The 22864-nt window shown below is 37.9% G+C and overlaps 2 protein-coding genes and 1 long non-coding RNA gene across 5 annotated transcripts; 1 reads left to right on the forward strand and 2 right to left on the reverse strand.

The window, feature by feature from the left end:
* Positions 1 to 107: 107 nt before the first annotated feature.
* LOC143856468 (putative pectate lyase 22) lies at positions 108 to 7987 on the reverse strand. 3 transcript variants are annotated; one of them, XM_077366696.1, is made up of 4 exons: positions 7757 to 7987; positions 5336 to 6079; positions 4630 to 4768; positions 108 to 341 (listed from the first exon to the last, which is right to left on the reverse strand). In XM_077366696.1, exons 1-4 carry the CDS (start codon positions 7852 to 7854, stop codon positions 123 to 125), a joined length of 1200 nt encoding a protein of 399 aa, XP_077222811.1. In that variant the 5' UTR covers positions 7855 to 7987; the 3' UTR covers positions 108 to 122. The 3 variants fall into 3 exon arrangements, with proteins under 3 accessions (XP_077222811.1, XP_077222812.1, XP_077222810.1); XM_077366697.1 differs by lacking the exon at positions 108 to 341 and adding an exon at positions 3430 to 3630; XM_077366695.1 differs by lacking the exon at positions 108 to 341 and adding an exon at positions 3430 to 3721.
* A 1851-nt stretch (positions 7988 to 9838) lies between these two features.
* LOC143856469 (uncharacterized) lies at positions 9839 to 11307 on the reverse strand. Its single transcript, XR_013238212.1, has 2 exons — positions 11107 to 11307; positions 9839 to 10261 (listed from the first exon to the last, which is right to left on the reverse strand). It is a non-coding gene; the product is annotated as an uncharacterized LOC143856469 (long non-coding RNA).
* Positions 11308 to 18196: 6889 nt separating this feature from the next.
* LOC143856341 (fasciclin-like arabinogalactan protein 2) lies at positions 18197 to 20531 on the forward strand. Its single transcript, XM_077366537.1, has 2 exons — positions 18197 to 18573; positions 19965 to 20531. The coding sequence occupies exons 1-2, from the start codon at positions 18258 to 18260 to the stop codon at positions 20432 to 20434; spliced, it is 786 nt and encodes a 261-aa protein (XP_077222652.1). The 5' UTR covers positions 18197 to 18257; the 3' UTR covers positions 20435 to 20531.
* The last annotated feature ends 2333 nt before the right edge of the window (positions 20532 to 22864 follow it).

Consider the following 22864-nt stretch of genomic DNA (forward strand, 5'->3'; position numbering starts at 1 on the left):
GACAAGAAAAAATTTCTTAAAACCCACCCCAGTTTTTGTGGAATCTTGCTAGAAAAATGAATAAAAAAACTTTAGTATATGAAATACAACATGCTATTCTTCTAGTCTCTGGCCAACTATCATTAACAAATTAATCCTATTTGGCAGTTCATAGCTCCGGCAAATCCTGTGAGAGCCGGTACAAGCGAAGCGGGCCGTGCTACCATGCTTGTTGCCATTGTGTAGGTCATGGTGGATGCTTCGCTGGAGGCTGTAAAAAAGGCGCCATTTAGCATCAAATCTCCATCTGATCTCCAATTCCAGCTCTCCCAGTCGTCGGATTCACCTTCCCGTTTTGTCACCTCCATGAAACAAAAAGAAAAAAAATATAGAATCTTTGCTAGATTCTAAATGGTTTTAACTAAGGCCCTGTTCATTTTGGATTTTGCGAATCAATTTTGAGTCCAAAGGTGAATATTGTACTCATAATTGAGTTTAATTTTGATTCCAACACTTAGTTTTGGACTCAAAATCCAACACGAACAGGGCCTTTGGATTTTGAGAATAAATTTCTGGTCCAAACCTAATTACTGGACTCCGGCTCAAAATCCAAAACGAACAGGGCTTTAGTAGCCTTTCGATTTCTATAATTGGTTTTCTGGTTTAGACTCTATTTCTTTTGGATTTTGAGAATCGATAGTGAGTCCAAAACTGAGTATTGGACTCAAACTGATTATTGGACTCTAATTTACGCTTAATTTTGGGAAATGATAAATGTGCCCCTTTTCATCACCAGTGACACCCAACTGCAGTGTACATGGAAATCAAATCCACTGAATCCTCTGACGTGGAGTACATCAGCCCCTCTGCAGTCATTGATACACTGCTGCTGGGTGTCCCAGGTGATAAAAAGGGGCGCATTTATCATTTTCCTTAATTTTGAGTCCCATACTTAGTTTTGGACACACAATCGTTTCTCAAGATCGAGTCCAATAATCAGTTTTGGACTCACAATTAGTCCTCAAAATCTAAAACAAACAAGGGGCAGAGAGGGTAACAAAATCGAATGAAGGAAAAAAAAAAACAAAGAAAGAAACAGTTAATCGTGTTTGGCAAAAACATATATACGTTAATTGTGTTCGCTTGATTTTGTTAATGCCCGAAAGGAGCAGAAAGATCCTTTTTTCCGTCAAACAACCTTGATTGATCGTTTATTATTGTGGGCTTAGACACTAAATCCAGCCCACAATAATCCGGCCCACATATAGGAAACCCAATTAAAATTGGGAAATGATAAATGTGCCCCTTTTCATTACATGAGACACCGGTACAGTGTATCTATGACTGCAAAGGGGAAGGGGCCGATGTACTTCACATTTGAAGGAATGAACAGACCTGATTGCCACGGAAAATGCAGTTAGGTGTCCCAAGTGATGAAAAGGAACGCATTTATCATTTCCCTGCTTACATATATTATTCTGAGCTTAGGTGGCCCCCTATTTCCCCGATCTGAGGTAATCAGTCTCGTAAAGTGTTGTGAGTGGAGGGGTCCCACTTGAGCTGGAGGATCGTTGGGAATAGGTTAAATGAGGCCCGGTTATGTGTAAAACCCTGAGGTGCCTCAGTGGCGGTTTGCAGGGATCATTCCGTCCCTTTCTTCGTCTCTGGTGCGCTCTTTTCATGTCATGAGAGTAGGGGAATTAGTAATCAATATAGGTGGACTGGATTTGCTTGAAATTATTGTTGTGGATTTAGAGAATAATACGGCTTACCAGATTTATGTTGAGTAACAGAAAAAACAAACAAACAGCATTAGTAAACCTTTTCCGATGCAGCGAGATGAGGTATGGACTATGTCGCTCTCTTTAAGGTGAATTTGCGCCTTTGCGAAAACTAATTTCGATGCAATAGATTACTGGCAGCAATCACCCCCATGTTACAACAGCCCGACGCACTGTCGATCTCCAAGAACTGCACGATCAAGGAGATTCGAACCACCCGAACACTCCAATAAGCTAACAAAATACGTAAAATAAAAAGAGGAAGAAAGAAAATTTTATTTACAGAAAGATAATGAAAAGCAAGAAGAAACAGTAAACTTCTGTAAGGGTTTTTCTTCCTATTGTGTTGTTGCAGAAGAAAACATAGAGAACTTCCTCTTTTATAAACCAAAATATATCCGTTCACTACACCCTTTAATGTAGTAAAGACGCCCTTTAAGAGAAGAGCCGTCCAAAAGATGTTACAGATGCCAAATGTCGCATCCCAACGTTCAGGAACTGTGCAGTTATTTGTAAAATAACTGCGGCGTTATTTACCTAGTTATTCAACGTTCCAGTAAGCCGGCTTATCCAGGTACGCCGACTTACCTAATCAATAACGGCGAAGGTAAAGGGAAGTTAAACGGACATAAACAAAAATTAAAATATAGGGGAAGGAAAAACCTTGACTCACACGCGCGGCCGGCCGAGCCGGGCAGCACGTGTGTGGTATAGCCAAAAGCCCACCGGGTCCACTTAGTGGCTCATGCACGTAGGCCCCTTTTCTCATCTTCTCATTCATAAAGCTAAAGAAGTGAAAAACTATATAAACACATGAAGCTTTTCTCCACTTTCCAATACGGGACTATTAGCTTTGTGAAGGAAGTGAGTAAACTCATTTTTCAAGATCAAAGTGGCTTCTTTTTGTAAACAAAACAACTTTGTAAAATACCAACAAGGGCTACTTTTGTATTAAAATACCAACAATTATCTCTGAGAATATTGAGCAAGCAGTGTTTGGTTTCACAGTATAGACTCGGAGATTAGGGGAAAAGGTAGGGGTATCATTACCGGAGAGAGAGAGAGAGAGAGAGAGAGAGAGAGAGAGAGAGAGAGAGAGAGAACTATTCTCAAGAAATTCCAACCAAAATTCAAATTTCACTTTTTTTGTGGATTTTGGCTTGGATGTTATAAGGAGGGGACACAAGAATTCCTTATAATAAGATATGCAATAATTACTAAGGAGACATCTCAATGGATCTCAAGCAAGTTTAGAGCTATATTAGCAACTAAATGGAGGATTTTGCTGATTAGGAAGCCAAATGCAAAGCAAAATCCCCAAGCCTCTACCAGTTTTTGTGCAACTAAACACACTAGAGTTTCCGTTGCCAAATAAAGTCCGAGCTTCTGAATAAGTTATAATTCTTAATATGCATTTCCCATTAAAACGAGTCAACTGCAGTATAGATTGAGTCTTTCAGCTTCCAAAAATCCCCTCTATATGTATATTTTCTATGGGATTGTCTATATTGATGGCTAATGCATCATAATCCTTCTAATGGTTGGACTCACCATTTGAATGGTTTGGATCCTTTTGTGACATTGTTATGAAAACCCATCTCATTTCATCATAACTAACAAGAAAAAAATTCTTAAAACCCATCCCAGTTTTGTGGAATTCGAATCTTGCTAGAAAAATGAATAAAAAAACTTTATTATATGAAATACAACATGCTATTCTTCTAGTCTCTGGCCAACTATCATTAACAAATTAATCCTATTTGGCAGTTCATAGCTCCGGCCAATCCTGTGAGAGCCGGTACAAGCGAAGCGGGCCGTGCTACCATGCTTGTTGCCATTGTGTAGCTCATGGTGGATGCTTTGCCGGAGGCTGTAAAAAAAGCGCCATTTAGCATCAAATCTCCATCTGATCTCCAATTCCAGCTCTCCCAGTCGTCGGATTCACCTCCCCGTTTTGTCACCTCCATGAAACAAAAAGAAAAAAAAATAAAGAATCTTTGCTAGATTCTAAATGGTTTAAACTAAGGCCCTATTCATTTTGGATTTTGAGAATCAATTTTGAGTCCAAAGGTGAATATTGTACTCATAATTGAGTTTAATTTTGATTCCAACACGAACAAGGCCTTTGGATTTTGAGAATCAATTTCTGGTCCAAACCTAATTATTGGACTCCAGCTCAAAATCCAAAATGAACAGGGCTTTAGTAGCCTTTCGATTTCTAAATTGGTTTTCTGCTTTAGACTCTATTTCTTTTGGATTTTGAGAATCGATAGTGAGTCCAAAACTGAGTATTGGACTCAAACTGATTATTGGACTCTAATTTACGCTTAATTGTGGGAAATGATAAATGCGCCCCTTTTCATCACCAGGGACACCCAACTGCAGTGTACATGGAAATCAAATCCACTGAATCCTCTGACGTGGAGTACATCAGCCCCTCTGCAGTCATTGATACACTGCTGCTGGGTGTCCCTGGTGATGAAAAGGGGCACATTTATCATTTCCCTTCATTTTGAGTCCCATACTTAGTTTTGGACACACAATCGTTTCTCAAGATCGAGTCCAATAATCAGTTTTGGACTCACAATTAGTCCTCAAAATCTAAAACAAACAGGGTGCAGAGAGGGTAACAAAATCGAATGAAGGAAAAAAAAAAAAACACAAAGAAAGAAACAGTTAATCGTGTTTGGCAAAAACATATATACGTTAATAGATGTTAGAATCAGTTGAATGGCACGATTTTGGTCCCAAAGGAAATCCAAATCAAGATATATCAAACAAATGGTTCGGATCAATCAAAGGTGGGGCCATAGTTCCCTATGGCCCTATGGGAGCATTTCTCAGTGAAGTAAAAGTGAGAACAAGTTACCTCCTTTGTTCTAGAGTTGTTGGAAGCAATGAATATGTTTCCCTGACTATTGATGGTTGGATTTGCACTTCCTCCAATTGCATACATCTCCCAACCGGTGTACACATTATTCACCACATGAAAATAGCCATGCCTACACCTGCAAAACCTCCAGTCATTATAAAAGGAATAATAAAATAAAAGGCCAAGTAATATATTCGATTCGCCCCCTTTTCATTCCCCGGCCACCCCCACGCCCCTCCAAGCTTTGTTTGGTTGCACAAAAGTCAAGCTTTTGCAGAGGTTTTATGGGGGGTTTGGGTGTCATGTCATCTAAAACCTCTGTTTGGTTGCTGTTAGATGAATGAAATCCCTGAATACTACTATGGATGTCTTCTAGCTGTCTGACGTGTCAAACTAGCAAACTCCACACAAAATCTTAGCAAAAAAATACCAAAAAAGTGTTTTTTTTCTTGAGTTTTCCTGATTTTACTCTCTCTCTCTCTCTCTCTCTCTCTCTCTCTTGTGTCTCTATATACTGGTAATGACACCCCATAGTTACGACTATTATACGAGATTAACAACCAAACAATATTTACCTATTCTCCGAGGCAACTTCGAAGAGACTCCAAGGTTGTCACCTCCCCCCGGCCAGGGAAGAAAAGGAGGCGAATATATGATTTCCCAAAAAAAATTAGGAGGTGGTGTCTGATCTTGAGACACTTACCTAGGTATTCTTTGAACTAGACCTTCCCCGAAGTAATTGAAGGCAATGGTGACATGCATATCTTTATCCTTCTCAAATTCATCGCTATGGCCCATTAGCATCGCTTCATCATGTTCGTCCATATAGTTGTTCGAGATGGTAATAGATTTTGAACCGTAGATCACATCTATGAGTCCATCCGTGCACCGGTATAGCGTGCAATGATCGACCCAAACATCAGTAGACCCGAATATGGAGATCCCATCCCCATCCGAGATGGTTCTCCATCCATAATGGGACATGGAGTCCCTCACATAGGCATCCCCACCTGGTACACAGTCATGTACATGAATTCCATGTATGATGATGTTTGTAACGTTTTGTATGGTGATGCATGGCCCATATGCTATGTGGATGTCAGCTCCTCTACCATCTATGGTCTTGTATGAGTTCATGATGAGTTCTTCCTTGAGATTTATGACCATGTCATTGTCAAAAATGATCCATAATGGTTCTTCTTGGATCACTCCATATCTTAGGGTGCCGGGTTTTGGGGAGACGGGATCGTCATCGCCGGATTCCGTCACGATGTAGAATTCGCCGTCTCGGCCTCCGATTGCATTCCGGCCGAATCCGATGGGGCAATCGGCGAGAATCTTGCGATTGGTCACCCAATCGGGATCGCACCTCCAACAATCGTCGATGGGGTTGCCGGTTCGACACGTGTCCGTCTCTAATTGGTCTCTTGGGTTCTTGATTGAGCTCCTATTTGCATTCAACAAAAGTACTAAACTTAATTATCTCATTTTTACCTTTTGTTTCTTTTCATTTTTTATTTATCTAAATAATAAATATAGGAGATATTTTCACCCCCTCTGCCGTACGCATTCACCCCCCTTATAACGTGAACAGTGGGAAACTTTAACGCTTTTTGTCATTAAATCATGTTAAAAGGGGGACTAATGGGTACTGCAGGAGGGGTGAAAATATTATCGCCCTAAATATAAGTGAGATGATCGATTTTTGGTATATGTAAAAAAAGGGAAATGTTATCAGCACAACCATATTTTGATATTTGCACAAACTCAAATTTTCTTCTTTAATCGGCTCCTGAGAGCATTTTTGGGAAATGCAGTAACCTTTTGACAGTCCTTTAAATACTAAAAGACAACATGGATTTTGAAAACATCAATATATGGTTGTGCTGATATCATTTCTTTAAAAAAATCGATAATTAGCTCTAATTTTCTTTTCTCTGTAAAAATTGTTTAAAACGTTCACATTATCATATTTTCTTAATAAAATGATAATTACGATCTACTTTCCTTTTCTCTACAAAAACAGGTCTACTGATATTGGCACTACCATCTTTTAATAATTGCACAAACCTGGCTTCTCCTTTTGTTTTCGAGTGGCTTCTGAGAGTTTTTTGGGAACTGTAATTACTTTTGACAGATGTTCAAATAATAAAAGACAAGATAAATTAGCATAATTATAAAAAATGGTAGTGCCAGTATCAATAGCCTAAAATTGCTATAAAACTTTCACATTATCATATGGGCAGTGATCCCCCCCCCCCCTCTCCTCCCCCACCCCCTCCGCCCCCCAACAGATATTGTTAGGATATAAGCGGTGGAGGAGCCACTGTTAACTCCAAAAGGCTTAAAAGCTAACGTTTTCTGTTGGTTGGGGGGGGATATCACTGCCCTATCATATTTTTAGAATGTTTCCTTAGCGATTTATGGCAATCTATCACCATTTTCTACTAGATTTTTATTCTGCTAAGTCACTATTTTTCGGCCATGTATTATTATATTAAATATATTTATCCAATTTAAATAGAAACCACTGATATATTACCAATTTATAGACATCAAAGTGATTTTAGAGCATATATTATTTTGTTAAATATATTCATCGAATTTAAATACTAAGCATTGATATACGACCACTTTTTTTTATGGGTAAGCTAGGTTTAGGCAGACCCCTACCAGTAAATCAAATAAAGGACCCCTACCAGTAAATCAAATAAAGAAAGCTGATACAATAGCAAGAACAAGACCACAACCCAATCCTTAGAACAATGTCTACGGAAAAGGGCATAACAACTAGGGTCCTGGTACCCTCCAAGACAAACTCAAGCAAGAAAAAAGAAAATACACGAGCTGGATTTGAGAAATTGGTGAGTCTTGGGACACACGTGATCCCTTGTGCAAGATTCCATACATTAAAGTGATTCGTAGTGATATATTCCTAATAAACTGTTTTTTTTTTTTTTTTTTACAATTCTCTAACTGGATCTTGGAGAGCATTATGGGAATCATTAGCAGTTTTAAAAGGTGATTAGAAATGTGTAATGAAAGAGTGGAGTGCCATTATTGGGTTAAGGGCGGGTATCAAATCCCTGCTAGTCTTATCCGCGCAAGTAAGAAATGTACATACCATTCGACTGCTTGGTTCAACTTTCCCACACGTGTAGATAAGATGCAGGAAGCACGTGTGATCACGAAGAGGAAAAATAACAGAGAGAAGGGTGGCATTTCGAGACAAGATGGGTGTGAGGTAGAGAAAACTTTACAAAACAATGAGAAGTTTCCAGTTTATATGCAAAGTGATGAATTTTATTGGAGAGATTCAGTGAAGATTGTAGGTAGAGGAACAAATAAAAGCTTTAGTCCTGCCACCTCTTTGTAGTAGTAAAAAACAGGCAGAGGGTATTAAGAGAGAACAACATATGCCGGCATTTAAGTGGTATTAAAGGCGAACAACAAATGCCGGTTTTTAAGTTGGTCACTGATATTTTCAGTACTGTGTTTTGATAATGGGACGTGCTCACCTTGTCTTTTCTCTTGTAAGTAGCTGCTGCGCTAGTTTTTTAAAACATGGTAAAAGCTTTTGACAGCGGGTTAAATAAGAAAAGACGTGCCTGACTTTGTATCATTTTCAAAACATGGTAGTGGGAATATCATTAGCCCTTGAGTTAGGCTCCGTTCACTTGCATTCCCGGGAAACTAAATTCGTGAAAAACACCCCTTTTTTTCCCGAGAAAGCTAAAATTCGCATGTTCACTTGTCTTCACAGGATTTTGAAAGAGCATAGGTGGAAAATGTCACATCTGACATGGAAATTGAGAAAAATGAAGTGGAAATGAGTCTTTTCTCACAAGCGTGAGATTCATTTTCCCTTTATTTTGGTCGGATTTGCTTTCCCAGGAAAACTAGTGAAAAAGTGGGCAAGCAGTTTCTCGGGAAACCTTTTCATCCACAGTTCCTGCTCAAGTGAATAGGCGCGGGAAACCTTTTCCTGCATAGTTTCCTTGGATTTCTTTTCCTAATGCCACGTCAGATTCCCATGAAACCTTTTCTTTTCCTTTCTCGGGAAAACAAGTGAACAGAGCCTTAGTTTCCATTTCTTTCGGCCTAAAATAACGGGCGTAAAACAAAGTTTACACCCATTTTTACAAGTGATTTTATATGGTGAGTTGCTGTATAGTCAAGTATTTATCAATGAGTACTGTTAGGCCCACTTCATAAATGAACCAAACCGTTCATTTGCTTTAGTGTGAGTGATATAAAAGACAAGAGGAAGTGTAGTCTTATCCCCATATGTAGGGTAAGCCTTATCCCCATATGTAGGGTTGTTTGGGAAACCGATTCAACATTGTTTTTGTCCTTTTGAGTGTTTAGAAAAGGATCAATTACTGTTGCATGCTGGAGAGTTGAAAAAATGACGAGAAAATGTTGAGTTTTGAAAAAACACTAACAAATGCTACTTTATTAAAAAAGAACTTTTCAGGACGAAAATACCCCTAACCCTACTTTATCTTTCTCTTCTTTGTTTTTACACTTTATCTTCTCCGGCGAAACATCTTCATTTCTCCGGCATATACTCATTTGTCTTGAGAGGTTAGAAGGAGTTCTCTAGAGACGCCCCTTTCTCATTTTCTTTTTCTTCCTCTAAATATCCAAAATCTCATTATCTTTGTAAGTATTTCCCCTTTTCTAGTGGCAGTAGCCAAAATCAGTTGTCCAAAGAGCTTTCACTAGGCAAAAGGGTAGTGGAAGCCAAAATAGTACTCGAAGCAAAATGTAAGTTAGGCAAAAATGATAGTCGAAGCCCAAAAAATGCTAGTTGAAGCCAAAAAAAAGTTACTCCAAGCCAAAAAGATAGTCGAATCCAAAAAATAATAGTCGAAGAAAAAAAAATGATAGTCGAAGTCAACAAATATTTCTCGAAGCTAAAATATATTAGTTAAAGACGAAAAAAGTTCCAAATGTTACTGGAATTTAAAAGTTTTAGTCGCAACCAAAAACATGTTAGTCGAAGCAAAAAAACCAGTTATTCGAAGCCTAAAAAACTTTAGTCGAAGCGAAAAACACAACGGCGAATGTTACAGGAAACACATTTTTCACTTCGACCAAGTAATTTTTGGCTTCGACCAAGTAAATTTTGGCTTCGAATATCCTGTTTTGGCTTCGAGTACCTGTTTTTGCGTTGAGAAGAAGAGGGGGAGATATCTAAAAATAACTAATCATTTGATGTCCATTGGATAGCACGAAAATTATGAACATATGACTTTACCATAGCATCTCTTTTACAAGTTTAGAAGTTAAGAGAGGTAGTGGAGTTTTCCATTAGCCACAGTAACACAACAAAAAATTATCAAATGGGGTTTCTCAACATGTCCATAATCCAATTTCTCCTTCTCATCTTCCCATTCTATTTTATTCCTCTGCTAACATGACGATATAAACACTGATAGTTCGGTGCTCTTGGCTTTCAAGAAAGGCATAGCTGTTGATCTTCAGAATCCCTCGGGACAAAGGAGCATCTGCTGCCAGAGAAATGAGATGTTTCGCCGGAGAAGAAGGCTTCTATCGCCGGAAAATCTCGTCGTTTCACACAAAATGCGTTAGAGTAAAACCTAGAAATGAAAGAGTGTAAAACCTGCAAGTAAAAGAGTAAAATGGTAAAACCAAGAAGAGAAAGATTAAAGTAAGTTGAGGGGTATTTTCTTCCCTAGCAACATTTCTTTTAATAAAGTAGCATTTGTTAGTGTTTTTAGAATGTTTTAGAATGTTTCCTTATCAATTTATGGCAATCTATCACCATTTTCTACTAGATTTTTATTATGCTAAGTCACTATTTTTCGGGCATGTATTATTATATTAAATATATTTATCCAATTTAAATAGAAACCACTGATATATTACCAATTTATAGACATCAAAGTGATTTTAGAGCATATATTATTTTGTTAAATATATTCATCGAATTTAAATTTTAAGCTATACGACCACTTTTTATTATGGGTAAGCTGGGTTTAGGCAAACCCCTACCAGTAAATCAAATAAAGGACCCTTACCAGTAAATCAAATAAAGAAAGCTGATACAATAGCAAGAACAAGACCACAACCCAATCCTTAGAACAATGTCTACGGAAAAGGGCATAACAACTAGGGTCCTGGTACCCTCCAAGACAAACTCAAGCAAGAAAAAAGAAAATACACGAGCTGGATTTGAGAAATTGGTGAGTCTTGGGACACACGTGATCCCTTGTGCAAGATTCCATACATTAAAGTGATTCGTAGTGATATATTCCTAATAAACTGTTTTTTTTTTTTTTTTACAATTCTCTAAGTGGATCGTGGAGAGCATTATGGGAATCATTAGCAGTTTTAAAAGGTGATTAGAAATGTGTAATGAAAGAGTGGAGTGCCATTATTGGGTTAAGGGAGTGCGGATATCAAATCCCTGCTAGTCTTATCCGCGCAAGTAAGAAATGTACATACCATTCGACTGCTCGGTTCAACTTTCCCACACGTGTAGATAAGATGCAGGAAGCACGTGTGATCACGAAGAGGAAAAATAACAGACAGAAGGGTGGCATTTCGAGACAAGATGGGTGTGAGGTAGAGAAAACTTTACAAAACAATGAGAAGTTTCCAGTTTCTAGGCAAAGTGATGAGTTTTATTGGAGAGATTCTGTGTAAATTGTAGGTAGAGGAACAAATAAAAGCTTTAGTCCTGCCACCTCTTTGTAGTAGTAAAAAACAGGCAGAGGTATTAAGAGAGAACAACATATGCCGGCATTTAAGTGGTATTAAAGGCGAACAACAAATGCCGGTTTTTAAGTTGGTCACTGATATTTTCAGTACTGTGTTTTGATAATGGGACGTACTCACCTTGTCTTTTCTGTTGTAAGTAGCTGCTGGCTAGCTTTTTAAAACATGGTAAAAGCTTTTGACAGCGGGTTAAATAAGAAAAGACGTTTCTGACTTTGTATCATTTTCAAAACATGGTAGTGGGAATATCATTAGCCCTTGAGTTAGGCTATGTTCACTTGCATTCCCGGGAAACTAAATTCGTGAAAAACACCCTTTTTTTTCCGAGAAAGCTAAAATTCGCATGTTCACTTGTCTTCACAGGATTTTGAAAGAGCATAGGTGGAAAATGTCACATCTGACATGGAAATTGAGAAAAATGAAGTGGAAATGAGTCTTTTCTCACAAGCGTGAGATTCCTTTTTCCTTTATTTTGGTCGGATTTGCTTTTCCAGGAAAACTAGTGAAAAAAGTGGGCAAACAGTTTCTCGGGAAACCTTTTCATCCACAGTTCCTGCTCAAGTGAATAGGCGCGGGAAACCTTTTCCTGCATAGTTTCCTTGGATTTCTTTTCCTAATGCTACGTCGGATTCCCATGAAACCTTTTCTTTTCCTTTCTCGGGAAAACAAGTGAACAGAGCCTTAGTTTCCATTTCTTTCGGCCTAAAATAACGGGCGTAAAACAAAGTTTACACCCATTTTTACAAGTGATTTTATAAGGTGAGTTGCTGTATAGTCAAGTATTTATCAATGAGTACTGTTAGGCCCACTTCATAAATGAACCAAACCGTTCATTTGCTTTAGTGTGAGTGATATAAAAGACAAGAGGAAGTGTAGTCTTATCCCCATATGTAGGGTAAGCCTTATCCCCATATGTAGGGTTGTTTGGGAAACCGATTCAACATTGTTTTTGTCCTTTTGAGTGTTTAGAAAAGGATCAATTACTGTTGCATGCTGGAGAGTTGAAAAAATGACGAGAAAATGTTGAGTTTTGAAAAAACACTAACAAATGCTACTTTATTAAAAAAGAACTTTTCAGGACGAAAATACCCCTAACCCTACTTTATCTTTCTCTTCTTTGTTTTTACACTTTATCTTCTCCGGCGAAACATCTTCATTTCTCCGGCATATACTCATTTGTCTTGAGAGGTTAGAAGGAGTTCTCTAGAGACGCCCCTTTCTCATTTTCTTTTTCTTCCTCTAAATATCCAAAATCTCATTATCTTTGTAAGTATTTCCCCTTTTCTAGTGGTTGTAGCCAAAATCAGTTGTCCAAAGAGCTTTCACTAGGCAAAAGGGTAGTGGAAGCCAAAATAGTACTCGAAGCAAAATGTAAGTTAGGCAAAAATGATAGTCGAAGCCCAAAAAATGCTAGTTGAAGCCAAAAAAAAGTTACTCCAAGCCAAAAAGATAGTCGAATCCAAAAAATAATAGTCGAAGAAAAAAAAATGATAGTCGAAGCCAACAAATATTTCTCGAAGCTAAAATATATTAGTTAAAGACGAAAAAAGTTCCAAATGTTACTGGAATTTAAAAGTTTTAGTCGCAACCAAAAACATGTTAGTCGAAGCAAAAAAACCAGTTATTCGAAGCCTAAAAAACTTTAGTCGAAGCGAAAAACACAACGGCGAATGTTACAGGAAACACATTTTTCACTTCGACCAAGTAATTTTTGGCTTCGACCAAGTAAATTTTGGCTTCGAATATCCTGTTTTGGCTTCGAGTACCTGTTTTTGCGTTGAGAAGAAGAGGGGGAGATATCTAAAAATAACTAATCATTTGATGTCCATTGGATAGCACGAAAATTATGAACATATGACTTTACCATAGCATCTCTTTTACAAGTTTAGAAGTTAAGAGAGGTAGTGGAGTTTTCCATTAGCCACAGTAACACAACAAAAAATTATCAAATGGGGTTTCTCAACATGTCCATAATCCAATTTCTCCTTCTCATCTTCCCATTCTATTTTATTCCTCTGCTCACATGACGATATAAACACTGATAGATCGGTGCTCTTGGCTTTCAAGAAAGGCATAGTTGTTGATCTTCAGAATCCCTCAGGACAAAGGAGCATCTGCTGCCAGAGAAATGAGATGTTTCGCCGGAGAAGAAGGCTTCTATCGCCGGAAAATCTCGTCGTTTCACACAAAATGCGTTGGAGTAAAACCTAGAAATGAAAGAGTGTAAAACCTGCAAGTAAAAGAGTAAAATGGTAAAACCAAGAAGAGAAAGATTAAAGTAAGTTGAGGGGTATTTTCGTCCCTAGCAACATTTCTTTTAATAAAGTAGCATTTGTTAGTGTTTTTTCAAAACTCAACATTTTTTCGTCATTTTTTCAACTCTCTAGCATGCAACAGTAATTGATCCTTTAGAAAAATATTTCATGATTTGATGGGGGCCATGGTTGTTAGTACATGATCCCATCCGACCCGGTCTATGGTTGATTAGATAAAAGGGTTATTTACTGTTACATGCTGGACATTTGAAAAAATGACGAGAAAATGTTGACGTATGAAAAAATTCTAAGAAATGCTATTTTATTAAAAAAAAATGACTTTTTAGGACGAAAATACCCCTAACCTTACTTTATCTTTCTCTTCTTTGTTTTTACACTTTTTTACTTTTACTTTCAAGTTTATAGTTTCATTTCCAGGTTTTACTCCGACCCTTTTTATGTGAAACGGCCCATATTCCGGCGATAGAAGCCTTCTTCTCCGGCGAAACATCTTCATTTCTCCGGCATATGCTCATTTGTCTTGAGAGGGTAGAAGGAGTTCTCTAGAAACGCCCCTTTCTCATTTTCTTTTTCCTCCTCAAAATATCCAAAATCTCATTATTTTTTTAAGTATTTCCCCTTTTCTAGTGGCTGTAGCCAAAATAGGTGGATGTAGCCAAAATCAGTTGCCCAAAGAGCTCTCACTAGGCAAAAGGGTAGTGGAAGCCAAAATGGTACTCGCACGGGTTATTTATAGCAAAAAAATAGGTTACTTGAAGCTAAAAAATGTAACTCGAATCCAAAATCGATAGCTCAAACCCACAAAGTGATAGTCGAAGCCAAAATAAGAAGCAAGACACTCGAAGCAAAATGTAAGTTATTTGAAGGCAAAAATGATAGTCGAAGCCCAAAAAATGCTAGTTGAAGCAAAAAAAAAAGTTACTCAGAGCCAAAAATGATAGTCGGATCCAAAAAATGATAGTCGAAGCCAAAAAAAAAATTTACTTAAGCCAAAAAACTAGTCGATGCCAAAAACAAATTACTCAAAGCCAGAAAAAGTTACTTGAAGCAAAAAAAAAAGTTAGTTGAAGCAAAAAAAAAAGAAGTCGAAAATAAAAAAAATTTAGTCGAAGCCAAAACGTGTTAGTCAAAGCGAAAAAAGAAGTTTGTCGAAGCTCAAAACGTGATAGTCGAAGCCAATAAATATTTCTCGAAACTAAAATATATTAGTTAAAGACGAAAAAGTTCCAAATGTTCCTGGAATTCAAAAGTTTTAGTCGCAGCCAAAAACATGTTAGTCGAAGCAAAAAAACCAGTTATTCGAAGCCTAAAAAAATTTAGTCGAAGCGAAAAACACAACGGCGAATGTTACTGGAAACACATTTTTCACTTCGACCAAGTAATTTTTGGCTTCGACCAAGTAAATTTTGGCTTCGAATATCCTGTTTTGGCTTCGAGTACCTGTTTTTGCGTTGAGAAGAAGAGGGGGAGATCTCGAAACCATTTTTGAGAAAGATTTGACGAGGCAGAAGGCTGATGAGTCCAATTTTGTGCATTTCAAGAAAAAAAAACCTTTGAATACCCTAAAAAATGAGAGAGAGAGAGAGAGAGAGAGAGAGAGAGAGAGAGAGAGAGAGAGAGAGAGAGAGAGAGAGAGATATGTTAGATGGAGTTTTGAAAAAAAAAATAGAAATATAGAGAAAGAGGGAGAATGAGATTTCCGGCTTACCTTCTTACGTATTGCCGAAGAAAAGAGTAGGTTTCGCCGGAGAAGAAGCACTTCAACTAGGTTAAAAACAGGGTAAAAGTAAAACTGTAAAAGAAGAAGGGAAGCAGAATAAATGTACCAAGGGGCATTTTGGTCCTAAAATTTTGATTTTTTATAAATCAGCATTTATTCGTTTTTTCTCAACAAGTGACATTTTTATGTCAATAATGCAACTCTCTGACACGTAACAGTAAATAACCCTAGATAAAATTCACTAATCAGACAATATAAACCATTCAATTTCTCAATATTGGTCAATGAACAGTGGTTCAGATTTCCTCAAGATTGAATTCTTAGAGCCATTTGACCGGCCAAATTTCTGCACTATGCCTAACACACAGTGGACCCAATAGCATCTATGGTCCAGATCATGCAGCCCAGTATATTGAAAGTCTTTAATTTTTTAATTAAAATAGCTAGGGCAATGATAAATTAGCACCTCCTCTAGGATAATTCGCACCCCTTTCATGTGAATTGAGTCGGTTGACGTTAAATAGCGTTAAAGTGCCTGCTCAATTCACGTTAAAAGTGGTGCGAATTATCCTACATAGGGTGTGAATTTATCATTATCCTAGCTAAAATAATCTTTATAACATTGGGCGCGTTTTAAATTCGAGCCGACGTGGAATCCTAACCGTCAAAGCCGTTACTGCTTGAACTCACGTAGGCAGAAGACATTGTCGGTGGAAGCATCTGATGACGTAGGAGAGTACCTAATAGCCGTACACGTGGCACATCATTAGCGTCTCTCTTGACCAGTCTGGTGGTCTATTGATTAGAGCATGAGGAGCTGGAACTGACCCTATTTCCTTACCATGGTTACCTAACACGAGGTTGGATCCCACATCATCATATTCAGCCTCAGATTTCACTAGAACTACAAAAGTACCACTCGGGAATGTATTCTGTGTTCTGTTAGATTTTGAGTCCTTTTGCTAAAGGCATTTTGTAGGAGGGCTGTTGCATGATAGAGCAGCCACATAGGCTCACTTTTCAACAGATTTTGTCTTATTCATGAGGTGGGTGCTGTCTCATGCAACAGTCAGCCCGCGAAATGCCTTACGCGATAGTCCCTAGCTAATCTCCCAAAACTATTTGTTAGACTCAAAATTAAATGCAATTTGAGTTCAATAACAAGGCCCTGTTCGTTTAAGATTATGATAACAGATTGTGAATGTCAAAATTATTATTGGACTCATAATTGTAGGGGTGTCAACGGATCCACCTATGTCACAGTCACGATCCATTCAAATTCCTTATCGGCCGGGTTGGAATCAGATTATTCTTCGGATCCTCCTTTCCACGTGACCACGGTCCATTTTAATCCGGACCGTCCATCGGAGTGTCCTATTATGTCCCACTAAGCTAAGTAAACAATTAATTTTTAAAAAAAAAGAGTTAGAATGGCAGTATACTATTAGTGTGTCTCCAACTGAATTAAAAATTTATCTATGTTTAATCTATGTGTATAATAATGCTTGTAAACAATAAAAATAATCATAATTACATACATAAATATAATGTATAACTATTATCAAAGAATATGATGCATAAAGAACCTTCGTGAAAGCATCGAATGAAACAACTGAAATGAGTGAAATCACATTCCCATCTGATTCATAAGTGATAAGAGAGGTTTTGACCAAAATACCCTTCATAGAACGATTGGCATTAACAAAATTTGGAGGGTATTTTTGCAAACAATTTCGGATCATGACTATTCAATGGGCATTTGTGGTGTGCCCATACCTAACCTGAAAATTTTCGAATCTCAAATTTCATGATCCGAAATATGCCCATGGATCCTATTCATATGTTTAGATCCCGTTCATTAACGTTTGGACTCGGACGATCCATCGGAATGTCTAGATCCATTGACACACCTATATAATTATGTTTAAATTTGAGTCCAATAATCTGTTCAGCACTCATAATCAGCTGTCATAATCTTAAATCAACAGTGCCAAGATTTGAACTCAAAATCGGTTCTTGAAAATCTAAACAAGCTAGTCCTTATTATCGGACCGTTGCCACAGGTCATCACGAGGTGGTTTTCTTTTTGAGGGAGCTTGCTAAGATGCACTGTAGTCAATACCTTCATGTTATTCATTGAATTCATTAAAACAGTTTATATGTAAATCTAAAATCAACTAGTAAATTTATTTATAATTAAAAAAGTATGTTACTGTCGTAAAATTCTCAATAACTATTACCTTATAGAAGTAAATATTTTTTTTTGTACATTTTTAAGCCCTCGTTAAATTTCTCTCTAAATTTTCAAGCTCTAGCTCTTCTTTCACCTCATATAGGCAAGCATGGGCTTTGTTCGGCAAAGCTTCTTATAATGTAATTTTTCTCTTTTTTGGATGACTAAGGCCCTATTCGTTTGAGAATACGAGAACAGATGGTGAGCCCCAAACCGGCTTGGAGGCTCACCACTCACCAGCAGTTGTCACAATATGAAACAAACAGGGGCTAAGTAATGGGATTTTGCTAACTCAAAGTCTCATGAATCCTCTTTTGCCCGACTTTAGTGGCGAGAATTAGAAGCCTTGCTAAATTTCTCTCTCTGTCTTCTCCATGCACTTAATGAGGAAACTCAATCTAATTGTGAAATCTTAGGTGGCACTACCGTAATTCTGTAAGAATCCAGGTACTATTAATTCTCCAATCATACTCTTTCAAGTTTCAATGTAAATAACTCACCCTCGAAAAAGAAAATGTCATTTCTCGTAATTCCTTCCAATTCAAAGCCCGTTACCCTCGTAGATCCCTTTACATCTCTCCTCTGCTTAATAATACCCATAGGCCATAGATCCCATTCTCTCTCTCTCTCTCTCTCTCTCTCTCTAGCAATGCAGTTCTCTCCAACCCCTCTCATCTTCCTCCTCTCCTTCATCCTTCTATCATACACCCCCAATGCGCACAATAGCACAAAAAACCCCGAATTCTCCACCTTTAACCACAACCTAACCATTGCTCTCAAAAAGGTCCAGATTAATCTGACCACCCTCATGGCCAAACAGTGCAAGGTCTTCGCCGATCTTTTAACAGTGTCTGGAGCTTTACAGACCTTCAACGATAATGTTGACGGAGGGTTAACGGTCTTTTGCCCCATGGACGAGGCGATGAAGAGTTTCATGCCAAAATACAAGAATTTAACGGCTGAAGGTAACGTTGAAGTATAAATGATTAAATGGGTTTTTGCAATAGAAGTCTTCTAAATAGAGTTATCAGATTTCATTCAATATTTGTTTGTGACAAAAATAACCATGCTAGATTTTTTAATTCATCAGAGGACCAAATTATCCTTACAGTGAAAAAGAAGGAAATTAGCTCGTAAAAGCACCAGAATATAGGTGTGGTTATTCGGTTATAACCGAACCGAAATAAACGAAATTTGAAATTTCGGTAACCGAAACCGAACCGATAAAAAATTTGCTTATTTCGGTTAACCGAATAGTGTGAGAAAAAAGAGGGAAAAAAAACAAAATCTCGGTTTCGATCGGAGGGCTAGGATCATCCAATCGTAATGATTTTTTGAGCACACTCTAATTAAGTTGTGATCAATCAAATGAACAGTTTTCATCATACTACGGAGTGCCCATATAGCACCTTTTTTTCTTTTTTTTTAATAATGGTTTTTATCATAATTTCGGTTATTTTGGTTAACTGAATTGTTTTTTGAGATAACAGAAACCGAAACCGAATAACCGAATTTCCAAAAAAAGAAAAACCGAAACCGAACCGAACCAACCGATTCGGTTCTGTTTGGTTATTCGGTTATAACCGAATAATGAACACCCCTACCAAAATACCTGCTATGCTAAGTGATATGTTTTCATAGAGCAGGTCCCACCAACTCAACTCAAACCTTTGCATCAGGTAGGTCCCGCCATTTTGCATCATGTTTTAATGGAGTAGGTCCAACGATCTCCAACTGAGCCCATGTATAGGGTTGGATACACCATTTCACACCTCATATTTTGACAGGGTAGGCCCATTTTTTTACATCCACGCATTGCATGCGCCAAGAATGGTAGAATATTCGCAAACCTCTCACTCTTGATTCAAAACATACTATTGACTTTTTAGGAAGTAGTTTTTGTCTTTAACATGTGAGGATATTTTGGTCTTTTAAGAGTAAAAAAATAGAAAATCACAATGGGGATTTTGGTCACAAATTGATGGCATGACTTGATTTGCAAAATTCACTCTAATGTATATGTGCAAATTATCAAACTAGAAGCCTCAATGGTATGGGAGCTCCGTGTTCAAAACCCAACAACTCTTTAATATTAAAAATAGATATAAACGACCAACCCCAAAAAAGTTCATAGTTTTGAATCATATAAATGATTTTAGCACTCCAATGTTTTGATATGTCGCGAAAGCAGAGATTTTTGTGAAGTGTAAATAACCTTCTGACAGCCCTTTAAATACTAAAAGACAAGAAGCTTACGCGGACATATTAAAACATTGCGGTGCTCAAATCATTTCCCATAATTAAATAACAACAACTCTAACTGCTTAAGCTTTTAGAGTAATTGGTCCTTTCACAGGCAAGGAGTCATTGTTGCTCTACCACGGAGTTCCTGTGTACGAGTCAATGACAATGCTGAGATCGAGCAACGGTTTGATGAATACATTGGCGACTGACGGAGCTAAGAAGTTTGATTTCACGGTCCAGAACGAAGGAGAGGAGGTGACTTTGGAAACGAAGGTGATAACGGCGAAGATAACAGGGACATTACTGGATGAGCAGCCGTTAGGGATTTACACCGTGGATAAGGTGTTGCAACCGATAGAACTGTTTAAAGCGCTGATTCCGGTGGTGGCTCCTGCTCCTGCTCCGGTGCTGGCCTCGGCCCCGAAGAAGGCGGAATCTTCTAAGGCGGGTGATTTGCCGTCTTCGCCTTCGATTCCGTCGGAGCCAGAGATCTCGCCGGATGATCAGTCCGGGAGTGTTAGATTTCCAGGTGGGATGGTGATTTCTGTGATGGTTAGTTTGGGAGTGTGGTTCTTAATGTAAGAAGGTTTTTGGGTACGTGACTTTTTTTTTGCCTTCTCTTTTTATTTGTGAAATAACAAAGCCCTTATTAATTGGGGTTGATGGTTGTATTTATTATATTATTTTGTTTTTCTGTATTTTAATTTTGTGGTGCTTTTGTTTTTTGACGTCCTGCGTGGCTGTAATTTTTTAGCATTTTCTTCTCTATTTATTACAAGAGATCGGATTGTTTGTGGGTGTTTTTCTAGGAAATGATATATTAGCCCCATTTTTTACTTGAGACATCCCTCTTTAGTGTAAAAGAGTAGTCATAAATGCAGTAGACGGAGTTGTCCCAAGTTTAAAAACGGGAGGGGGGTCGATTTTACTCGGAAAGAAGTGGAACCTAAGGGCACGTTTGGCTATCATGAAATTTTTTTTCATGATAAATTGTTGTCTCCAAGTGGTGCGAGAGGGGTTGGGTGGGTGAAGTGGCTAAAAATTAGGAAACAAAATACAGGAAACTAGCATCTCCAAGTGGTAAAAGTAGCCAAAAATAGGAAACAACGGAATTAAGTAGAGGTTTTTGTTTCTTGATTTTTAGCGACTTCACGCTCATCTCCACTTGAAGGCATCGATTTATCATTAAAAAAAAATCGTGGTAGCCCTAAAGGGCTTGTTTACCAGCGTAAAGATTAAGGTAAAAGATTTAAGTTTAAAATTTTACATACAAATTTGTTTACGTTTGTTTCTTTGCGTGCGGTAGAAAAGGGACAGCAATTTTAGGAATTTCTCTCAGCCTGGGTTTCTTTCAATGTAAAATTGGTATAAAACAGATTTTTTCCCCATTTATCTACTTAAAAAAGAGAGTAAAACTAGTTCTCCACCCATTTTACGTAGAAACAAACGGAGCGTAAGGAATTACAACAAACAACTTCAAGGTGATTGTCACCTTCAATGGGCCCAGTAATGTGGACCAGACTCTTGCCTTGCAAGGAGCTCAAAGGATCCGGACAACCGGACCACACGGCATCCAATAGTAGGCCCTCTAACTCATGAGTATTGAGCGTTTCGAACTCTTAGATTTAGGGTTCGTCTATCCCGAGTTTTGGATCTCCCTCTCTTATATGTTTTGGGTTAGGGATGGGGCATTGTGCTCCTAAGGAGCCGTTTGGATACGCAGATTTTAGAATTCTGGATTTCCTCAAAATCCTGGATGGAAAATGAGAGAAGGAGACCGTCTGTCGTTTTCAGATTTCACTTCCTTTTTTCCGTCAAGCCAGAGAGCAGGAGATTGTCCCGTTTCCAAGTTTTAGAAATCTCAGAATCGCGGAGAGATTTCTAAAACATGGATTTCTTATTTAAAATCCAAGAAACACTGCCCGGACAGCATACATCAGCTTGAGCATACATCAGCTTGATCATGAACTCTCTTTTACACTAATTTCAAACTAAAACTTAGATTCTAAAATCCACGCATCTAAGGGCCCCTTTGGATGCTGAGAAGATTTTGATTTGGATTTCTCACATTTGCAGCCCATTTTGCATTGTGATTTGGATCCAGGTCAAATCCTTGGATTTCCAAATCAGCGACTGTGAAAAAAAACTAGATTTCCAAATATGCTGAGGAAATAAGTACTTGAAAATCCACAGATCTCCTCAACCTCTCCCCTCCACTAGGAAGTACCCCCTTCCCTCTTTGTCTCCCTCATCAACATGAGCTAGCGGATCTATTCATTTTGTATTCAAAACTCAATTCCAAATCCAAATACAAAATACGAGGTATCCAAACGGGCCCTGAATGTATTTCTTTTTCTTTATCTAATAATTAAACAGGTAGGGTCCTGGCCAAAACCCAGCTTACCCATAAAAAAAAAATCAACATCGGGCAGCTGAATCCGATAAGCAACATTACTGACATGACCCACACACGGGACCTTCTTACCACACAGCCACGTGTACGGTTATGATGTACAGCTTCAGACGGATCGTTTATTCGGACTTTCTTTATGTTGCCAAGATATATGTATTTGTGATCCGTTAATACAGCCAAACCACTTAAAGCCAACCCAAAAATCCTCGTAGAAGAAACCGAAGCTCCCATGCAATTTGGCAATTCCAAACGCCACATGCACCAGAAACCAAAAATCCTTCTACCAACTCTTTTCTCATGGTTTTTCTTTTTCTCAGTTTTTGAGTTTTCCCTCTTGATTATTACCAGTTTATATCACAAAAACTGAGACCCACAGATTAATGGCTGTTCATATCAAATTTATCTGACAAAATCCAAAGTTTGGTGTAGATATCATACGCAGGACAATCTAATACAAACCCAAATGCAATTGCAAAAAAAATTTGAATTCTTATCTCTGTAATAATAACATTAACACAATTACACTAATGACATATATTCTATGCTAAAACTCAGAAAATTTATTGGAAGCTGCTCTAAATATATAAAACATTCAGAGG

Source organism: Tasmannia lanceolata, unplaced genomic scaffold (assembly GCF_043159265.1).
Source record: "Tasmannia lanceolata isolate RefF3 unplaced genomic scaffold, GAP_Taslan_0.1 ptg000023l, whole genome shotgun sequence".
Taxonomy (NCBI): Eukaryota; Viridiplantae; Streptophyta; class Magnoliopsida; order Canellales; family Winteraceae; genus Tasmannia; species Tasmannia lanceolata.